The 20,659-nt window shown below is 34.9% G+C and overlaps 1 protein-coding gene across 2 annotated transcripts in view; it reads right to left on the bottom strand.

Moving 5' to 3' along the window:
• Positions 1-20,659, bottom strand: part of DIAPH2 (diaphanous related formin 2) — a 1,022,518-nt gene that overhangs the window by 334,184 nt on the left and 667,675 nt on the right. The window contains exon 23 of one of the 2 annotated variants that reach the window (XM_080794734.1): positions 13,415-13,541. In XM_080794734.1, the coding sequence (XP_080650860.1) occupies positions 13,415-13,541 (127 nt within the window). Of the gene's footprint in view, positions 1-11,911; positions 13,542-20,659 lie in introns of those variants that run through there. The other variant, XM_080794733.1, reaches the window with a different exon arrangement.

Genomic DNA, 20,659 nt, shown 5'->3' with positions numbered 1-20,659 from the left:
AACCAATTAATAACAAAATCAAAGAAACACATCGACAATAATACAATAATAGTAGGTGACTTTAACACCCCCCCTCACTGAAATGGACAGATCAACTGAGCGAAAGATCAGCAAGGAAACAAAGGCCTTAAATGACACACTGGACCAGATGGACATCACAGATATATTCAGAACATTCTAACCCAAAGCAACAGAATACACATTCTTCTCTAGTGCACATGGTACATTCTCCAGAATAGATCACATCCTGGGTCATAAATCAGGTCTCAACTGGTACCAAAAGATGGGGGTCATTCTCTGCATATTTTCAGACCACAATGCTCTGAAGCTAGAACTCAACCATAAGAGGCAAGTTGGAAAGAACTCAAATACATGGAAGCTAAAAAACATCCTACTAAGGAATGAATGGGTCAACCAGGAAATTAAAGAAGAACTGAAAAAACTCATGGAAACGAATGAAAATAGAAACACAACTGTTCAAAATCTGTGGGACACAGCAAAGGCAGTCCTGGGAGGAAGTATATAGCAATACAAGCCTTCTCAAGAAACAAGAAAGGTCTCAAGTACACAATCTAACCCTACACCTAAATGAGCTGGAGAAAGATCAGCAAAGAAAGCCTAAACCCACCAGAGAAGAGAAACCATAAAAATCAGAGCAGAAGAGAAATTATAAAGATCAGAGCAGAAATCAATGAAATAGAAACCAAACGAAGAGTAGAACCATTCAATGAAACTAGGAACTGGTTCTTTGAAAGAAGTAATAAGATTGATAAACCCCTGGCCAGACTTATCAAAAAGAAAAGAGAAAGGACCCAAATAAATAAAATCATGAATGAAAGAGCAGAGATCACAACCAACACCAAAGAAATACAAGCAATTATAAGAACATAATATGAGCAACAATACCCAGCAAATTTGACAATCTGGAAGAAATGGATGCATTCCTAGAGACATATAAACCACCACAACTGAACAAGGAAGACATAGAAAATCTGAACAGATCCATAATCAGTAAGGAGTTGAAGTAGTCATCAAAAATCTCCCAACAAAAAACAGCCCAGGGCCAGACAGCTTCCCAGGGGAATTCTATTGAACATTTAAAGAAGACTTAATAACTATTCTCCTGAAACTGTTCCAAAAAATAGAAATGGAAGGAAAACATCCAAACTCATTTTATGAGGCCAGCATTACCTTGATCCCAAAACCAGACAAAGACCCCACCAAAAAGGAGAATTAAAGACCGACATCCCTGATTATCACAGATGCAAAAATTCTCACCAAAGTACTAGGCAATAGGATCCAACAGTACATTAAAAGGATTATTCACCACGACCAAGTGGCATTTATTCCAGGGCTGCAAGGTTGGTTTAACATCCGCAAATCAATGTGATACAATACATCAATAAAAGAAAGAACAAGAGCCATATGATACTCTCAGCAGATGCTGAAAAAGCATTGACAAAGCACAGCATCCTTTCTTGATCAAAACTCTTCAAAGTGTAGGGATAAAGGGCACATATCTCAATATCATCAAAGCAATCTATGAAAAACCCACAGCGAATATCATTCTCAGTGGGGAAAAACTGAGAGCTTTTCCCAAAAGGTCAGGAACACAACAGGGATGTCCACTATCACCACTGCTATTCAACATAGTACTAGAAGTCCTAGTCTCAGCAATCAGACAACAAAAAGAAATTAAAGGCATCCAAATTGGCAAAGAAGAAGTCAAACTCTCACCCTTTGCAGATGATATGATACTATGTGTGGAAAACCCAAAAGACTCCACTCCAAATCTGCTAGAACTTTTACAGGAATTCACAAAAGTGTCAGGATATAAAATCAATGCACAGAAATCAGTTACATTTCTATATGCCAACAGCAAGACAGAAGAAAGAGAAATTAAGGAGTCAATACCATTTACAATTGCACCCAAAACCACAAGATACCTAGGAATAAATCTAACCAAAGAAGAAAAGAATCTGTACTCAGGAAACTATAAAGTACTCATGAAAGAAATTGAGGAAGACACAAAGAAATGGAAACATGTTCCATGCTCATGGATTGGAAGAACAAATATTATGAAAATGTCTATACTACCTAAAGTAATCTACACATTTAATGCAATCCCTATCAAAATCCCATCCATTTTTTTCAAAGACATGGAACAAAATAATCCTAAAATTTATATGGAACTAGAAAAGACCCCAAGTAGCCAGAGGAAAGTTGAAAAAGAAAGCCAAAGTTGGTGGCATCAGAATTCCAGACTTCAAGCTCTATTACAAAGCTGTCATCATCAAGACAGTGTGGTACTGGCACAAAAACAGACACACAGATCAATGGAACAGAATAGAGAGCCCAGAAATAGTCCCTCAACACTATAGCCAACTAATCTTTGACAAAGCAGGAAAGATTGTCCAATGGAAAAAAAGACAGTCTCTTCAACAAATTGTGTTGGGGAAATTGGACAGCCATTTGCAGAAAATGAAACTGGACCATTTCCTTATACCTCACACAAAACTAGACTCGAATTGGATGAAAGACCTCAACGTGAGACAGGAATTCACCAAAATCCTTGAGGAGAACACAGGCAGCAACCTCTTCGACCTCAGCCGCAGCGACTTCTTCCTAGAAACATTGCCAAAGGCAAGGGAAGCAAGGGCAAAAATGAACTTCTCGGACTTTATCAAGATCAAAAGTTTTTGCACAGCAAAGGAAACAGTCATCAAAACCGAAAGACAACTGACAGAATGGAAGAAGGTATTTTCAAATGACATATCAGATAAAGGCCTAGTATCCAAAATCTATAAATAACTTATCAAACTCAACACCCAAAGAACAAATAATCCAATCAATAAATGGGCAGAAGACATGAACATACATTTATCCAAAGAAGGTATCCAGATGGCCAATAGACACATGAAAAAGTGCTCCACATCACTTTGCATCAGGCAAATACAAATCAAAACCACAATGAGATACCACCTCACACCAGTCAGAATGGCTAAAATTAACAAGTCAGGGAACAACAGATGTTGGAGAGGCTGCAGATAAAGAGGAACCCTCCCACACTGTTGGTGGGAATTCAAGCTGGTGCAGCCATTCTGGAAAACAACATGGAGGTTCCTCGAAAAGTTAAAAATAGAGCTACCCTATGACCCAGCAATCACACTACTGGGTATTTACCCTAAAGATACAAATGTAGTGATCTGAAGGGACACGTGCACCTGCATGTTTTATAGCAGCAATGTCCACAGCAGCCAAACTAGGGAAAGATTCTAGATGTGCATCAGCAGATGGATGGATAAAGAAGATGTGAGATATAGATATCTATATCTATATATAGATCTATATATCTATATCTATATCTATATATATATATATATAGATCTATATATAGATATAGATATATATATATATAGATAGATATATCTATATATATCTATATATATATAGATATAGATATCTATATCTCTAGATATATATATATATATATCAATCAGTATATATATTGATATACACACAATGGAATACTATGCAGCTATCAAAAGAAATGAAATCTTGCCATTTGCGATGACGTGGATGGAACTAGAGGGTATTATGCTGAGCAAAATAAGTCAATCAGAGAAAGACATTTATCTTATGATTTCCCTGACATGAGGAATTTGAAAGGCAGAGTGGGGGGTTTGGGGCTAGGAAAGGAAAAAATGAAACAAGATGGGATTGGGAGGGAAACAAACCATAAGAGACTCTTAATATTACAAAATGAAGTGAGGGTTGCTGGGAGGAGGGGGTGTGGATAGCATGGTTGGTTATGGACACTGGGGAGGGTATGTGATATGGTGAGTGCTGTGAAGTGTGTAAGCCTGACGATTCACAAACTTGTACCCCTGGGGCAAATAATACATTATATTTTAATAGAAACAATTTTTTAAAAAAAGCACTGGTTGGGGGAAAATGACGAAATATATGTATAGGCAAAAAGAAGATACAATACAGAGCAGAGGACAAACTGTCAATTATGTATTGATATCTGAATTTTTAGATGGGAATGTTAGATAACATATCACTTACACTGTACCACATATCTCAGTGTCTATAAATAATTAATATTTTTAAAGTTTTATCTATTTTGTTTTGGAGAGAAAGACAGAGCACAAGCAGGAGGGGCAAATGAAGAGGGAGGGAGAACTCAAGCCGACTCCAGACTGAGCCCAGAGACTGATGCAGGGCTCAATCTCATGACCCTGAGATCATGACCTGAGGTGAAACTAAGAGTTGGACACTCTCATTCTCCACCACCAAGGCGCTGCAATTAATTATTTTTTTTTAAAATGCAATGTGAATTTTAAATATCTAATTGAATTATGTGGGAATCACTGAAAGGAAATAAAGGGTAGATTTTGTTTTTAAATACAAAAATGTCTGTAATATGTAGTTTATCCCCTCAAATCTTAGATTTAGATCCTCCTTCAACCCCATCCTAGAATACAATCTCCTCTGGGTAAGTTCCTGGAATGCAAAAATCATTTTAGTATTTATCTAATCAGACATAATGGGTGGGACTTTTGGTTGGTTTATTTAAATAAAGACATTAAATGAACTTCAAAGTCAAACAGCATCACAATTTGGATGATCTATGAGAGTATGTTGTATTTTTAACAACCACCTCTATAAAATACTCAATATCCTTGAAGTAAAATATTAGCAGAGAGCAAATCATGTACTTATTCATTCACCAGACATATTGAGCCCTAGTAGGTGCCAGGCAACTGTAGTACAGAAGATGATTATTACAAAACCCAACACAGTAAACTTAGGCACACAGAGAGCTTGTATATCAGCAGTTCAATCTTATCTACTCTATGAAGCTGATCCAAACAACTTCCTTTACTTGGTTAACTTTTAGTGCATTTATAACCAATGCCACATAACTAAACTTTATAAAACACTAAGCTTTTAATGACTTCTCATAGATGTGCTCTCAACCAAATGTTAAGCTTCTTCAGAGCAGAGAGAATATTTTTTACTTCATTTCTATGCTTCAGTTCAGTAGTACCTACTATACTACTAGGTTCTGTAGTAGCTGCTTAATATATGCTCACTAAACCTAGGGAATTGTTGGTAAAGCCAGTTCTTAATTGTCTATGCTAAGGGAGATAGTTAATGGAAAATAAAGGATAATGTACAAGTAATTTCCATCTGGCTTTGGAATGTATTTCCACACTTAACTTTGAATCACTTGCTTGGGTTGAGAACACATTTCCAACAAAATAATGAAGCTACCATGTTAATTCCCAAGCGTAGTCAAAGCCAAAATGCTGTTTCACTGACCAAAAAGAGGAGAAGGAATACTGAAAACACTATTGTATTTTCAGCCCAAGGTATACTCATTAAACAATGAAATCATCTTTTATTGTTTGTTATAGTCTCACCTCTATCAATTGTATTACCTCTCTGACTACATCCCTTCTTTTTTATTTTTTTTTTAAAGATTTTATTTATTTGACAGAGAGAGAGATCACAAGTAGGCAGAGAGGCAGGCAGTGGGACAGAGGGAAGCAGGCTCCCTGCTGAGCAGAGACCGCCCCCCCCCCCAACCCCACCGATGCGGGGCTCAATCCCAGGACCCTGAGATCATGTCTTGAGCTGAAGGTAGACGCTTAACCCAGTGAGCCACCCAGGTGCCCCTACATTTCTTCTTGAAAGCAGGAAATACACTTTAATCTTACTTGCTAAGTACCATAGCATTTAATGTGTCATCTTTCATGGAGTATTCAAGTATCTTCAAATTCCATTTGTTATTTCTTTCTCTCTTCTACCAGAGTGAAAAACATAGAGATTTATTTAATACCTAATATCTGGATACCCTCGGAATAGCATAAGCACACTACTTCCTCCATAGTCATTCACTACATTTTAAAGAATGTATCTGGTCTTCAGTATTTTTTTTTAAAAAGGGCATTTAGAACTTAGATTAAAAAAAAAAAGATAAAATTAAGTTGGACAAAAGCAGACCATGTTTGTAGATAAAGATTTTCCCTGGGGGGAAATACTTTATTTCTCATTTGTGAGGTTTAGGGCAGAATGATAAATTATACCTTATGTATGCTTTTTCCATTTTACAAAGCATGTTCAAAGTCATTATTATACCTAGTCCTAATAACAACATATTCAAGGTAGGCAAGGCAGTTATTATTGTTTCCGTTTTATAAATGGGACAACAGAAGATTTTTCCTAAGTTTGCAAAGACTAAGACCAGAATTTAGGTCTCTTGTTACTCAGTCAAAATATCTTTTAATTCAAATGGATGAATAAAAACGCTTTGCATTTGTATAGAACATTAAAATTTGAAGGTACTTTTATATATATGGTGCAAACAGAATGGGCAGAGTATTTCTCAACAGTGTGTAAAATAAAATAGGATCTCTTTAGGTTTCAAATCAGTCCCATGATAAAAGAATCTAGAGATCAGTAATTGAACAGATTTTCTGTGCACAAATTTGATAATGCCTTAGTAGCCATGAAAAGGACATTTACTAAATGTTTTGCTTTTGATGAGGTAGAGAGGGGTTGATACCTTCACCCCTCAGAACAATTTTCAACTGTTACTCATGACATTTTTTTACCCAAACAACATCAATTGGTGACTATGTCATATTCCTCTTCTCACTGATGATTTTGGAAAGCTTTTCTATAATTCTTTTGTTAATTTTTCATTGATTTTCCATTCTCATCAAAATTCAATTGGGTAATTTCAGTGATGTTGGTTATATATTTCTTTATCTTTCTAACTTCACTAATGAATTAGAACAATGAAATTGGTTATTATCCTTTTTTACCTTTGTAACACATGATTACTAAACACACTGACTTGTTTTTTTTCTTGCATGTTTTTTAGTAGTCATGTTATAAAGCTAATTCATCTCCTATATATTGACGTTTAAAATCAGAAGAAAAGAGCTGGAAATATTCAATGAAAAGCTAAGTTTACTTGCTGTAATTTTCATAAACTCTATCTCAAACTGATCCTAATTATAAATAACTAAATAGATTTCTTTTTTTTTTAAAGATTTTATTTATTTATTTGACAGACAGATCACAAGTAGGTAGAGAGGCAGGCAGAGAGAGAGGAGGAAGCAGGCTCCCCACTGAGCAGAGAGCCCGATGCGGGGCTCGATCCCAGGACCCTGGAATCATGACCTGAGCCGAAGGCAGAGGCTTTAACCCACTGAGCCACCCAGGTGCCCCATAACTAGATAGATTTCTATTATAGGTAAAGATACTGATATATTTTTCTACATTATAAAAATAGTACACGATTGGGAGTTTACTACAAGAGTATATTACTTGAATAGTTATACTAATATCACTTTCACTGTCTATAAACTGCATATTCAACACACCATACTCCAAAAAACATAACTATATTGGGTTATTTATTTTTTTAAGCTTTAAAAAAAATCATCCCTGCTCAATGTTAATAAATCTTATAGAAAAGCTTTTAATCTCTTAAAACAAATGAGAATTTGTCAGATTGGGGGGGTACATTAACTCTTTCAGACAAAATATATCCCATTTTATGTTCTGAAAAGATGGTTTCCCAGATTAGTCTCTAGTGGCCTAAAAGGATTTATGCACCCTTTAAACTGAGCAGTATATACTCTTCTCACCATTAGCATCATGAACCAAATATCAATTCCCTAAACAAAGTTTGAAATAGCTCATTGTCTAGGTAATTTTGGACTGAAGTTCAAACAAGCAAGACTGTTCTAATAGAAAACTTTTGTCCTGACAGATCCTAAAAAACACCTGCTCCATTCAGCAAGTTTCTTAGACTGTGACTTCCATCTAAGAGATAATTCTTAATATCTTCATTTTAAATCAAAACGTAACAAAGGAATAATATTTGAAACATTTTAGACTCCTTTCTTTTGTCAAACTGAAGTTATGACAGGATAAGAAGCTAATGCTTTCTATTTACTTGCAGAACATTTATTAGGATAACTTTCTACAACACATTGTGCTAGGCTTATTGCAGAGTACTCAAAAGTGACTAAGAATCTGTATCTCAAAAGACTTAATAACCCAGTGTGCAAAACAGACATGCATATAAGCAGAGAATGAGTAAGCTAGCAAGTATAATAATCAGAGTATTAAGATGTTATGAGAATGCAGGGATAGGGATTTTTTTTTTTTATTGCAATGATTAAGGAAGGCTTTCCAGAGGAGATGGTATGACTGAGCAGCTAATTTTTAACTTAGTTTATAAATCTTCCCAGAAGAAAATTTCTCCCATTTGAGGGAGACTGGAAAGGAAACAATAAATAGTTCCACAGTGAACAAATGTGGAATTTACTTCAGATTTATAAAGTTTTCTGATTCCAGGGCTACACAATACCATGGCTATGAGCACAAGGTTTCGAGTCTGAAAAATCAAGACTTGAATCCTCGCTCTCATTAACTAGACTTACTATGTGTGATCTCACACATGTGGTTCAATCTTTGAACCTCTGTAGACTCAATCTTTAGATATTTTAAAGTGGTTTTAATAGTAGTACCTACCTCATAAGATTGCTTTGGACATTACTTGAGATTATTTGTGTATGAGTGTGTATGTGTGTGTGTGTACATATTTGTGTGTATATTCCTAGCACTGTGACTGGCACATGGCATTCCCTAAACAGTTTGCTATTATTACTATTTTATTATCACTTTTATTTTTATTATTATATTTGATTATACTTTCTGTTTCAAATCAAGGCACAAATAATTAAAATAAAAGACTTGATACTATTATGAAGAGTGTGTATTTCAAAGAATGGTAACTATCTTCCTTTTTAAAAAGGCAGTATTTTCCCTATGTGGTTTCCTAAAACAATTTGCTTTTCAGTGTATGCCTTATCTCCATTACTGACCACGTTTATTTGTTGGTTGGTTGGTTGGTTGGTTGGTTGATTTAATCCTGGACCCTCTCTCCCTGAGCGGTCTCATAAAAAAGTTTGCTTTGTTGCTTTGAACTTCCTAATTTTCTGAGTTTGAGACCAGCAGGCAATTTGGAGGTAATCAAAGAGAGTCAGATCCAGTGAAATTCGCTCCAGACTAGTCTAAAGTTCTCCATTTTTCTTCAGGAGCTAGAAAACAGTCTGGATTACTATATCCATATGAAAAAAGTGGGGAGGAGTTAGCTTTTGACGTTCCTTTTTGTTTTTGTTTTGGTGATTACATGGCACTTACTTTACAAAGTGTGAATCATTATCTCACTAAAACCTGTTACTGGCATGTTTTCAAATGTGATTAACATTACTGTGGTTGAATAATAACTGTGGGTTTTTTTTTTCATCTTGAAAAAATTCTCTTACTAAAGAAAGTGGAATAAAATTTTTAACTACTTCAAATGATTTTCCTTCCTACTATGAGGAAATCCTGGGAGTGGATAGTTGACAGGGTGTTAATGTCATTAACATTCTGTTAGCTCTTCTTGTCAACGTGTTAAAGGTGCCCCTGCTGCTGAGTCACACTCCCTGCCCTCCAGTTGGTGAAATGATTTAGCCAGCAGTCAATCAAAAAGCTAAGCTGATTTTGGGCAATAGACAGCCCCGTCATTGACAAAATCTATGTGAGTAAATGTGGTAAGACATTTGTCAACAGGATATAAGTAGTAAGGTCAACAATGTTGTTAATGTGCTTTTTAGACAGTTTAAGCTGTGAAGAATAAATCACAGCACATATTTAAAAGTCTAAGAAGCCCTCTTTTAAGAATGGTGTTCTTTCCTGTCAGAAAAAGCAAGGAGCAGTAAGTAAAAGTGATGCTCTGTTTTAAAAAAAGGCAAGAAAGACTCTTGTGCAGTCATACCACTGGTCAAAAAGAAAAAAAACAAATGCAAAAATCAGAACCTACAAATAATGTCAAGTCAGAAAACAGTCCTAAGGATTGATCAGCAGTCCATTCATTCACAGTGTTCCCTCTCATCTCTTTTTAGTATGGGCTATTTTTCAAAACTCTGAAAATGTGATTTCAGGTTTGATTCTGAACCTTACCCCACCATTATTAGCAACAGGAGCCAAACACATACGTAGAGTATATAATTTCTTGTATTCTTCAAAGAGAAAAAGAGAAGCCTCTAGAAATTAATGAATTAAAACCAACAGGACTATTACAAATAATTTCATGAGTTGTTGAAGTTATTCTGACATGATTCGAGCTTAAAACAATGGAACAGGCATAAGGGTGGTCAGTTTTAGCATCAGATATGGAAAATACTCCTCATTTAATAAATAAGAACATCTTTGAAAAGTTCAAATATGTAAAGTTAGGAATGTGTAATACAGAGGAAACATTCAATAAATGAGAATATTACCATTTTAAAACTTAGTAAAAAAGAATATAGATTCTATTTTAATTCACTGCACAAGTGAACTACAACTTCCAATATTATAATGAGCATAAGCCCATGAAGAATACCAAGAACTTTGCTTTTTAAAAAAATCAGGGTAATAGCAATAACTTCCCTACATGGTTATTTAGGTTTTTGAACAATCTGCATTTCTATATATACAGTGCTGTTATATCCATAATAGATCATCCCCTTTGATCCTAAAACCTCCCTACTTGCTAGATTTATAAGACAATTTCCCCACATTTCCCCGTTTCGTTTCCTTATAAAATTAGTTTTGTTTACTCTTTCCATCTATTTTTTTGAGTCAGAAAAAGCAACCAATTTTGGATAGAGAAAGAGAGACAGAGGTGATAAGGTTCCTTCTAAAGCCATTGGCTATTTTTCAGGGTGCAGGAATTAGCCTGAGCCACTCCATTCAAAGAAGAAGTTTTATTCTTCTTTTTTTTTAACTTCCTCGGTTAATTTTTTTTTTTGACATTTCCTTTAAAAAGTTCTGGATTATCCTTTCTAAATCTGATTATATTTTACATGCATGCATTAAAAAGGTGATTTAATGTTATTGAAGTTCCTGAGATTTTTTTTTTAAGATTTTATTTATTTATTTGACAGACAGAGATCACAGTAGGCAGAGAGGCAGGCAGAGAGAGAGAGAGGGAAGCAGGCTCCCTGCTGAGCAGAGAGCCCCCTGTGGGGCTGCATACCAAGACTCTGGAATCATGACCTGAGCAGAAGGCAGACACTTAACTACTGAGCCACCCAGGTGCCCTACAGCATCCTTTCTTGATTAAAATATCTTTCTCTTACGGAAGCGCCAGAAGAGTACAAAAATATTAACTAAGCACCAGAATTCACATAACATATATACATATGAAGATCATGTATACTGTTTGTCATTTTCTAGATTAAAACTCTCAATGGGTGCCTATGGAGTCTTCCAAAGCAAGAATAATCTGAGCAACAGTTCTATCCTCGTAGCTCATTAATTTGGACTTTTTATTTTATTATTTTTAAAGGATTTTATTTATTTATTTGAAAGAGAGAGACAAAAAGAGAGGGAACACGAGCAACGGGAGTGGGAGAGGGAGAAGCAGGCTTCCCACTGAGGAGGAACCCTGATGCAGGGGCTATCCCAGGGTCCTGGGATCATGACCTGAGCCTAAGGCAGATGCCTAAGGACTGAGCCACCCAGGCACCCCTAACTTGGAGTTTTTAACCAACTCAACTTAATATTCTAAATTTTTTACCTAAAATAAATTGCTGTGTATTCTTTTTTTCATAAAAGTATGATATGCAAAGTAAGAGCCCCATACATTTTAATATCATTTGCAATCCCCTTGTGGACAAACAGTCACACTTTAGTGCCACTTAAATGAAGAATAACCATTCATCTGTAACATACAGATACAGAAGGCTCTGAATTTTCATTTTAAAGTGCTTAATTACCTGCATAAAGACAGAAATAAAAAGTATAGGCCAAGTTCATGACGGTCTGAAATTACTTTTTTTTTTTTTTTATAAATGAGCAACAAAGCCTCCTTAATGTTGTTATGTGGCCATAAGCCAATCGAAGAAGAAAATGTTAAAAAGAACAAGAGGATCAGGAATTAAATTCAAATATATGAGGCAAGAACTAAAATCAAAAGCTGAAAGATGTGGTGGTGTTTTCAGCCACAAGACAATATGACATATTTGCAAGAAAAATCTAATCAAAGTTAAATCATAAAGTTAAATCTTCACATTAAGTATCCTGATATGGGAAGTTATACAATCCAAGGTTATTTTTGAGGATTTCCTGCCTTTAGTCACCCACAAACTTATGTTTCCAGTATTCCTATCTATTAAAGTACTCAGCATCCCTAACGGACCACATAAAATATGGTATTAATTCATGAACCCAAAGCCTTAGAATGAAAAACCATTTTTCACATAAATCTAAATTGTCATTCTCAAGTAATTTGAGTTAAGTACCATAATTTCTAAGTTTGGCAGGAAAGTAAGCATATCACAGAAAAAAAGGCAATAGATTTAACCTTGAAACAAGATGACTTCCATATAGTTGTTGAAGAATTTACTTATTATCAGATAAAGAATTTACAGTATTTATTCCCTCTAGAGATATAAAATGGTGATCAATCAGCAATTCAAGATGTTTATTTAAACCTAGAGGAGGAGGATATGGCTTTAACTTCTGAAAACCAAAATAGAAAAACAACAACAACCCAGCTCTAATGTAGTTTATCTTCAGATGCTAGATTTAACATTAAATAATTCAAGCTAAATGCTATTTCTCAAGTTCTTCTTTCATATATTTCTGTTTTATCTGAATGTACTGTATAAAAAATAGGGGTTTAAAAGTATCTGTTTAGAAGTAAATGCTTCATGTTATATAGATAGCTTCTACAATTTATTTAAATACATAATCTCCTCATCAATTCATCTATCCATCCATCCAGGCATTCATTTTACCTATCCTTCTCAATCCTTTCAGTCTACTGATATTAGTCATTTTCTGAATTGCCCTTTAATATTCATGTGTGCCCTCAGGAAATACCTGTACACATGCAAAGAGGAAAAAAAAAAAAAGTGCCTGACCAAAAAATCTTGTGGTGATCATTTCCTTTAACCAACTAGTTACATAAGGGGATTCTTTGTTTTGTTCTTGGTTTAATCAAGCCTTATAAGACTTACCTTGCATATTTAGTGGGCCTTTAAATGAAATGCTTCTTTGAGAAATGGCCTTTTTTTTCTTATATAATTGCTTCCTTGCCTACTCTACCCGGTTCCAAACACTGTCAACTAAAATTTATGCTGCTGATATAAAAACAGCCTATACACAATCTCACCCAGACAGCCTGAACAGATAGACTGGTAAGTTTAGAACCACACAGTAAATACATATGTGCACGTGCATGCGTGCACGCACGCGCGCACACACACACACACACACACACACACAGGCAGAGAGAGAGAGAGAGATAGAGAAACTAATAAACAAAATGCTTAAACAAATAAAGGATATTGTCATCTTCTCCACAAACTTATCATGTTGATTTTCTGTTTCGGGGAATTTCTTGATGTCACGTTCCAGATTAATAATTTGTTGTTCCATTGCTGTAAGGTTGGTCTTGAGAATTTGAGCTGAAACTAAAGAACAATGTGCAAAGTATTTAGAGTATTTTACCAAATATTCCATAAAACAACTAAAAGAAAACAATATCATTTATTTTCTAATGTGCAGAATAGTTCCACGAAGTCAACTCACATTTTTCTGAATTACTGCTCATAAAAATTCTACTCTCCATGACATAAGTGAAAATGTGTAATATAATATACCAAATAATCATGTTTAATAAGAGAATGTCACCATTTTATTCAGCCATTAGTTCAAATGAAGCCATTTCTATTTAAATTTATTGATGGAATTCCTAATATTTCATTCTTTAAAATCTAATTTGAAGATTAAAGAGAAACCAAGGTTCAAAGAGATCTTACTTTGTTGATACATGTTCTTGGCTATATAAATGATATAAAGGTAAATTATAAAAAGGGTTCGAATATTTTTCTTTTGTTGAAACATCCTGATTTTTATAAACCAACATCTATGATAAAAGTTCTTATCCTTAGTACTTTTCATATGCATAGAGATGTGAAAGTTACTGTTGATACATAAGAATTTAGAGCAAACCCCAGAAATACATATGCACATACATACCAACAAATTTGGCTTCAGTGTGCCCTCAAACACTATCATTGATTGCTTTAATTACCCCTAACATTATCTGTACTTTTTTCTCTCTGCATTGACAACCAATAATTTTAAGAACTGTATTCAAACTGCTCCTAAATACATGCACATTTTCCAGATTTCTTATGATGCCCTCTCTTAGCCGAGGTACTTTTTAAACTATTTTATAGATACTCTATGAATGAATGACTGCCAACTACAAATGAAGGCACTTCTATCAATATCAATGCATTTGGCAGATTCTATTTGAAAAGACAAGGTTAAGTATTAGAATTTAGTAGGTTAGACTGTGACACTGGTTTTTAAATCCAGGCTCTGAAACACTGTTCTTTTCATTAAAGGACTGTGAAACAGAAAGAGAGTACTATTACAATTTTTTTTAAGTAAATTTTGTTCTCATTCAGAGGCATATCAGAATTGCAATGAAAAATTTAAGAGGCTGACAAAATCAACCTCCTGGCAAATTTTAGCCAGACTCTTCTGACACAAATTCATCACACTGACACCCACACCTTTATAACTCAAGAAGGAGAAATTGCCTTAAATATACATGGAAGTTCAGAGACTGAAAATCAAACACCAACACTAAAGACAATTTTTTTTCTATTAATCTGTCAATTCAAACAACACTTTCCAATTAAGTTCCACTTGTTGAGCTCTGACAAGCTTCAAAATGATTCTTTATCAGAGAAGTCTGCCAAAAATTTACTAATGGCTCAACAGTCATTGCTTGCTTTATTTAAAGGATGAGTTCGCTGTGGAGGAAATTATTTCCTCTTGCTTTCTTTTTTTTTTTAAGATTTTATTTATTTATTTGACAGATATCACAAGTAGGCAGAGAGGCAGGCAGAGAGAGAGGAAGGGAAGCAGGCTCCCTGCTGAGCAGAGAGCCCGATGCGGGGCTTGATCCCAGGACTCTGGGATCATGACCTGAGCTGAAGGCAGAGGCTTTAACCCACTGAGCCACCCAGGTGCCCCAAGTCTATTCCCTATTTTAAGGGAAAGGTGTCACTTGCATCTTCTTCTTCTTCTTCTTTTTTTTAAAGATTTATTTATTTGAGAGAGAGAGAATGAGTGGGAGGGGCAGAGGGAGAGTGAGAGGGAGAGAGAAACTCAAGCAGACTCTTTGCTGAGCACAGAGCCCAATGTGGGGCTTGATCTTACGACTCTGACCTGGTCACTTGCATCTTCTTAATCTGCCCAGGCTACAAAAACCCAAGTTCCTACAACTAGTCTTCCTAAGGTATAGGGGTTAGTTGTTATTATTTGAACTCTTAAGTAATAACTAACATTCAGTGAGTACTTAGTATGTGTAAACTTATTTTTTTAAAGATTTTATTTATTGATTTGACAGACAGGGATCACAAGTAGGCAGAGAGGCAGGCATAGAGAGAGTGGGAGGCAGGGTCCCTACTGAGTGAAGAGCCCGATTCGGCACTCGATCCCAGTACCCTGGGATCATGACCTGAGCCGAAGGCAGAGGATTTAACCCACTGCGCCACCCAAGCGCCCCTATGTGTAGGCTTTATTCTAACTAGTTTTATGTATTAACTCATCTAATCCATACAAAAACTGTATGAGGTGTGTACTAAGCTCAAACAAGGCTATGATATGAGCCCAGTGATATCTTCTCAGGAAATTATAAATGTAAAGCAATGTCTCTAGGACCTAGAAGGCCAGAAACTTAAATTAAATCTGTGCCCATTGGTACATACCATGTCACTTAAATTAGGGGATAGGCATGATCTTAGGAGTCAGATCCACTTAGGTTTTAATCTTTGCCATATCAAATACTAGTTGGGTTACCTTGAGCCATTCTCTTATTCTCCCTGGGTTTTCATTTCCTGATTTGCAAAATGAAGATAATAATACCTTCCCTAAAGCTGGTTATTAAAGTAAAATGATTTGCTGAATATAAAGCTTCTATCTTTATACCTGGTACATATAGGTAATCTATAAATATTCATTTCATATTTCACTATTCTTCTCTCTTTTCCCTACCTTCCTGCAGACAAATTCCTACTATATATGTGCCACCAAGAATTAAACAACAGTTTAGATATAATCTGAATAGCAACAATAAAAAAGCAGTTATTTTGTAGTTGCTACCACACTATGGCCTGATTTAATATAATTCAATATATTTAATAAAACATTTTATTAAATATCGTAATAAATATAATAAAATAACAAATATTTTTATTAAATATTTATTAAATTTCTTAAATATAAAATATTTTTAAATATCTAATTTAATACAATATTAATCTCCTTTCTAATCAAAAGGACTAAATATAGACTGTGTTTCCTGTTTGTAGGTTTTACAGGGTACATGGAATTTTTGGTCTGGGAACCAGTGACAATTATACTAATGAACACTCAATTTGTTAGAGATATTAGCAAGTTCCAAATTTAAAAAAAATATTTCTGGAAATTAAAACCTGTGCAGTAGTCTGTATTCCTCTGTAACATTTACAAGTTAGTTATTTTGGCTTTCTAGCATTTCTTTTCTTGCATAAAAGATAACAGGGTTTTGTTTTTGTTTTGTTTAGGTTTATTTTGAGCATTAGAATTAACATGTGTTTACCTGCCTAAAGTACATTTGCTTCAGTCCTAAGACTTGGGAGTCAGTATTGATTATTTAACTATTTAATTAGGTCCCTAGCTGGGACGCCTGGGTGGCTCAGTCAGTTAAGCGTCTGCCTTCAGCTCAGGTCATGATCCCAGAGTCCTGGGATGGAGCCCCACATCGGGCTCCCCCGTCAGCAGGAAGACTGCTTCTCCCTCTGCCTGATGTTCCCTCTGCTTGTGCTCTCTCTCTGTCAAATAAATAAAACCTTTAAAAAATAATTAGGTCCTAGCCTCCATGACTTCTAATACTGAGAAAGAGAGAAAGAGAAGGAGGGAAGGAGAGAGAGAATGTGTGTAGGGGGTTGAGGGGGAGAAAGGCAAGAAAGAGTCTGAAATATTTTTACTGGATGTGGTGTGAGATGTAGAGTACTTAGAGTTCCAAGAACAATAAAATACCAGAGTGGGTTAGAAATGTTTGTCTCCTGCATCATCTCAGACTCAGGGTATATTTTTGTGCCTGCCATTATTTAGTTCACTAATATAAACTAGGGGATCTTTAATGACAGTGCAAACATTTTCTATCTGAGTAAATTTCCACTACAGGCATTTTCAATGACTGATTAGTCAGTCTGGTGGCACTTTAATTTTTTTCTCTCATTTCATTTTTTACTACTGAATTACTTTTATTACTGAATTATTTTTGCTACTGAATTACTGAATCTGAATTATAACACTAAAAAATTAAATTATATCTATCAAGTTCTTTATTACAGCTTCCTTCCTTGTACTCCATAAATAACCTTTTAAGCTCAGTATACTCCCTTGAGTTATATGTAGGGAGAAACTTTCCCAGCAAATCTTATTTATCTACTTACTTCAGTTGAAAAATATACATGGACTTTTTTCCTGGCTTCAAGCAAATATTTGAGAGTGTCTTGATCGTTACTCAAAACATTTTAAATGACAGGTCTGCTCTAATTCATAGTTTTAATAAAAGTAAAGTATAAAACCAATATTTTAAGGGAGATTTTAAATGTAAAGACTCTTCAATTACATATTATATAAGAGAACTGATACACATTTAAGGGAAAGAAATCACAGTACTCTGCTGACATTCTCTAGAGCATGTGCAGAATGTGTAATTTTATGTAAATATAAAAGCTTTTCTAGGAACTTGAAGGATTTTTTTCTCTGAATTAAATGTTTCTATTAATTTTACTCACTGACAAAGTCAGCACTTCTTACATCTTTGCTCTAAGAAAGGCCAAGTAAAAGTGTACTCTTGCAAGTCTATATGTGAATAGGCCCCAACATGATTATAAGCACCATAATTTTCCTTAACTGAATATATTTAGTTGAAGAATTATTATCAGCTGAGCAGCACATTAAAGTGACTCATCCAGAAAGCATATGTAAAAAAGAAAAGGACATTACAAGCAGCCTGAACAATAGGCACAGTTGTATTCTTTCTTAAGTGCATTTATAATAGTTTCACTTTATATGAAAATGATATTTACATGGATATTTATATGGAAATGAACCAAATGTGTTTATATAATAACTACAGCAAAAGCTCATTACTGTGGACTTCTTAGGCTTTTAAAGAAAATAACTAGTAAATGGCACCCCAATAAAAAATTCCTATAATATAAAAGTCAATTAGAAAATGACTCATTCTTAGGAGAAAAAAAAAAGTAACTATTACAAAGTCACCTTAACAGAAAATACAATTTAATTAGAATCCACATTAAATAAAATTTAAAAATATATGTCCCCAATATGTGTTCACAAAGACCATCACTTGCCCCTCTAATGTGTGCCCTTGGGGATAAGGCGTGGTTTCTCCAAGCCAGATTCATAATATGGCCTGAATGGATGCTGAGAACAGTGGGACTTCCACAAGAAAACATGAAAACTGCTTTAGAAATAAATAAATAAGTGTTTAACTCTGAAAATCTCACTAAGCATGTTTCAGTGTCCGGGCTTATACATTTATACAAGTCCTCGGCCTGAATGCATTTTTTTAAACTAAAAAAATGGAGCCTTTTAACTAAAAGAACAAAAGAACTGCACACCGTACTACCTTACTACTAACTATGGAAGGTATGCTTAGAGGATAACTGGGGTAAAGAAGGATGAAGGGGAAGTCTCAAGCCCTCTGAATATTGATTTGCAATAAAAATTCTGTACCCTGACCACCAAACCACCAGCAGTGGACAGTCAAACTACCCGTGAAGAATCACCGTTCTTTTACCTGCTGTCTTTCTGCAACTGTTATTCTGCTTGCAGCAAATAGCATGTGCAAATTTTTAAATCAAAGGCTAAAAAACAAACTGAAATCTCCTACTCTTGCTGACAGTCTTAGCTCAAGGCCAAGACTAGGTAACACATATACAAGCTGAAGCTTCTATTAAGCCATGCTGGATATAATCTTGTTGGAATAGTTTGTTCTCATCAGGAAGAATTTTTTTCTAAGCTTGGTTGTTTTCCTTGCAATAAAAGATCCTTCACCCACCCGTGCCTAATGATTAATGGGTCAAGTCAAGCCTTTATTGAGTTGAGTTTGGGCTATACTAAATTATCCTCCCCTAGGGATTTTATGTAAATGGCCAGAATGGTATTCCCCTCAATAGAAAAGCTTGCCAGAACCTTCAAATGCTGACAAATCTTTTATGACAATTCTGTACTAACGTCTTCACTTGTTAGATCTATGTAATACATTCTTTTTTTCACCTTGGAATTAGAACAGTGATGGTAAAAGGGAACCATGTCACAAGAGGCTACTTAATATTACAACACGAGGTCTTAAAAATGAATCAGTAGAATTACAGAAAAATAAGGGCTATGGAGAATGTAGACTTGTTGCCTAAGACAAGAAAGCACAAAATCTTAAGTTAAGAAATCTGAAATTACAAGACTGTAAAATTTGGAATTTTGAGTATAAGTTTGTATGTGTGTTTACTTTTGAGCTATAATAATTAATGTTACTGAAAAAGTCACAAAGACAAATACTTGTAGGAAACATCTACATTCAATATCACCAAAGTTCTGATAAATTGGGTGTGAGAAAAGAGCACTGTTCATTTCACACCAAGACAACTACCTACTTCTTGCATAAGTATTCACAAATGATTTTTCTGAGAAACCATTTAATGGCTCTTGTACTAACAATGCCCTTATTACTGGTATATTTTATTCTTAATAAGGTATGAAAAGATTATAAGGGTTGATAAGCCATTTGAATACCTTCTTCCACATGCTATTTGAAAAGAATTAAAAACACACAGATAGCATTGTCATAAAATTATAATGCTATATTAAAAGAATGCTAGCCTTTTTGACTGTACTTCTTGTGATTGTGGCCAGATTTTCCATGAACCATGTTCATGAACTCATCAGGGAAATTAATGGGACTATATGATTTGATACAGATATTCTTGCAATTCACTGGGTTTTACCAGAACAAGTCTAACGCATCAAGTCCACAAGTGTGTACATATACAAAGACATCAACTTTCAGTCAAACTGAATGCAGGTGGTCATGAAATCAGTATCAGTGCTGAAGTCATAATGCTGGACTCATTAGAATCCACTCCACAATAGTGCTGCCTGGATTAGCAGTTCTGCTTGGTAGTAGGGTTACCAGTCAGATAAAAGATGCTTGGAAGAGTATAGTAAATTCATGGTTACATTTTCTGTATTCATTTACTGACTATGGATACTAACAGGATTACTATATGCCCACAGATAAGAGACTGCAATGTAAACAAAGGCAATTATAGGATATAATTGTATTAATTTTCTATATTCCTCACCACTGAATCAGTCCATAAATACAGCAGGGTTTTATCATCACACAAATTTCTTCACCTTAAATATTTTTGCTTAATAACCAAACAATGGATTAAAGGAGGACATCGGATTCTAGAGGTACGTGGTGTCTTTT

Source organism: Martes martes (assembly GCF_963455335.1).
Source record: "Martes martes genome assembly, chromosome: X".
Classification (NCBI taxonomy): domain Eukaryota; kingdom Metazoa; phylum Chordata; class Mammalia; order Carnivora; family Mustelidae; genus Martes; species Martes martes.
The sequence above is the reverse complement of the archived record's forward strand: the minus strand, read 5'-3'. Positions and strand labels throughout refer to the sequence as shown.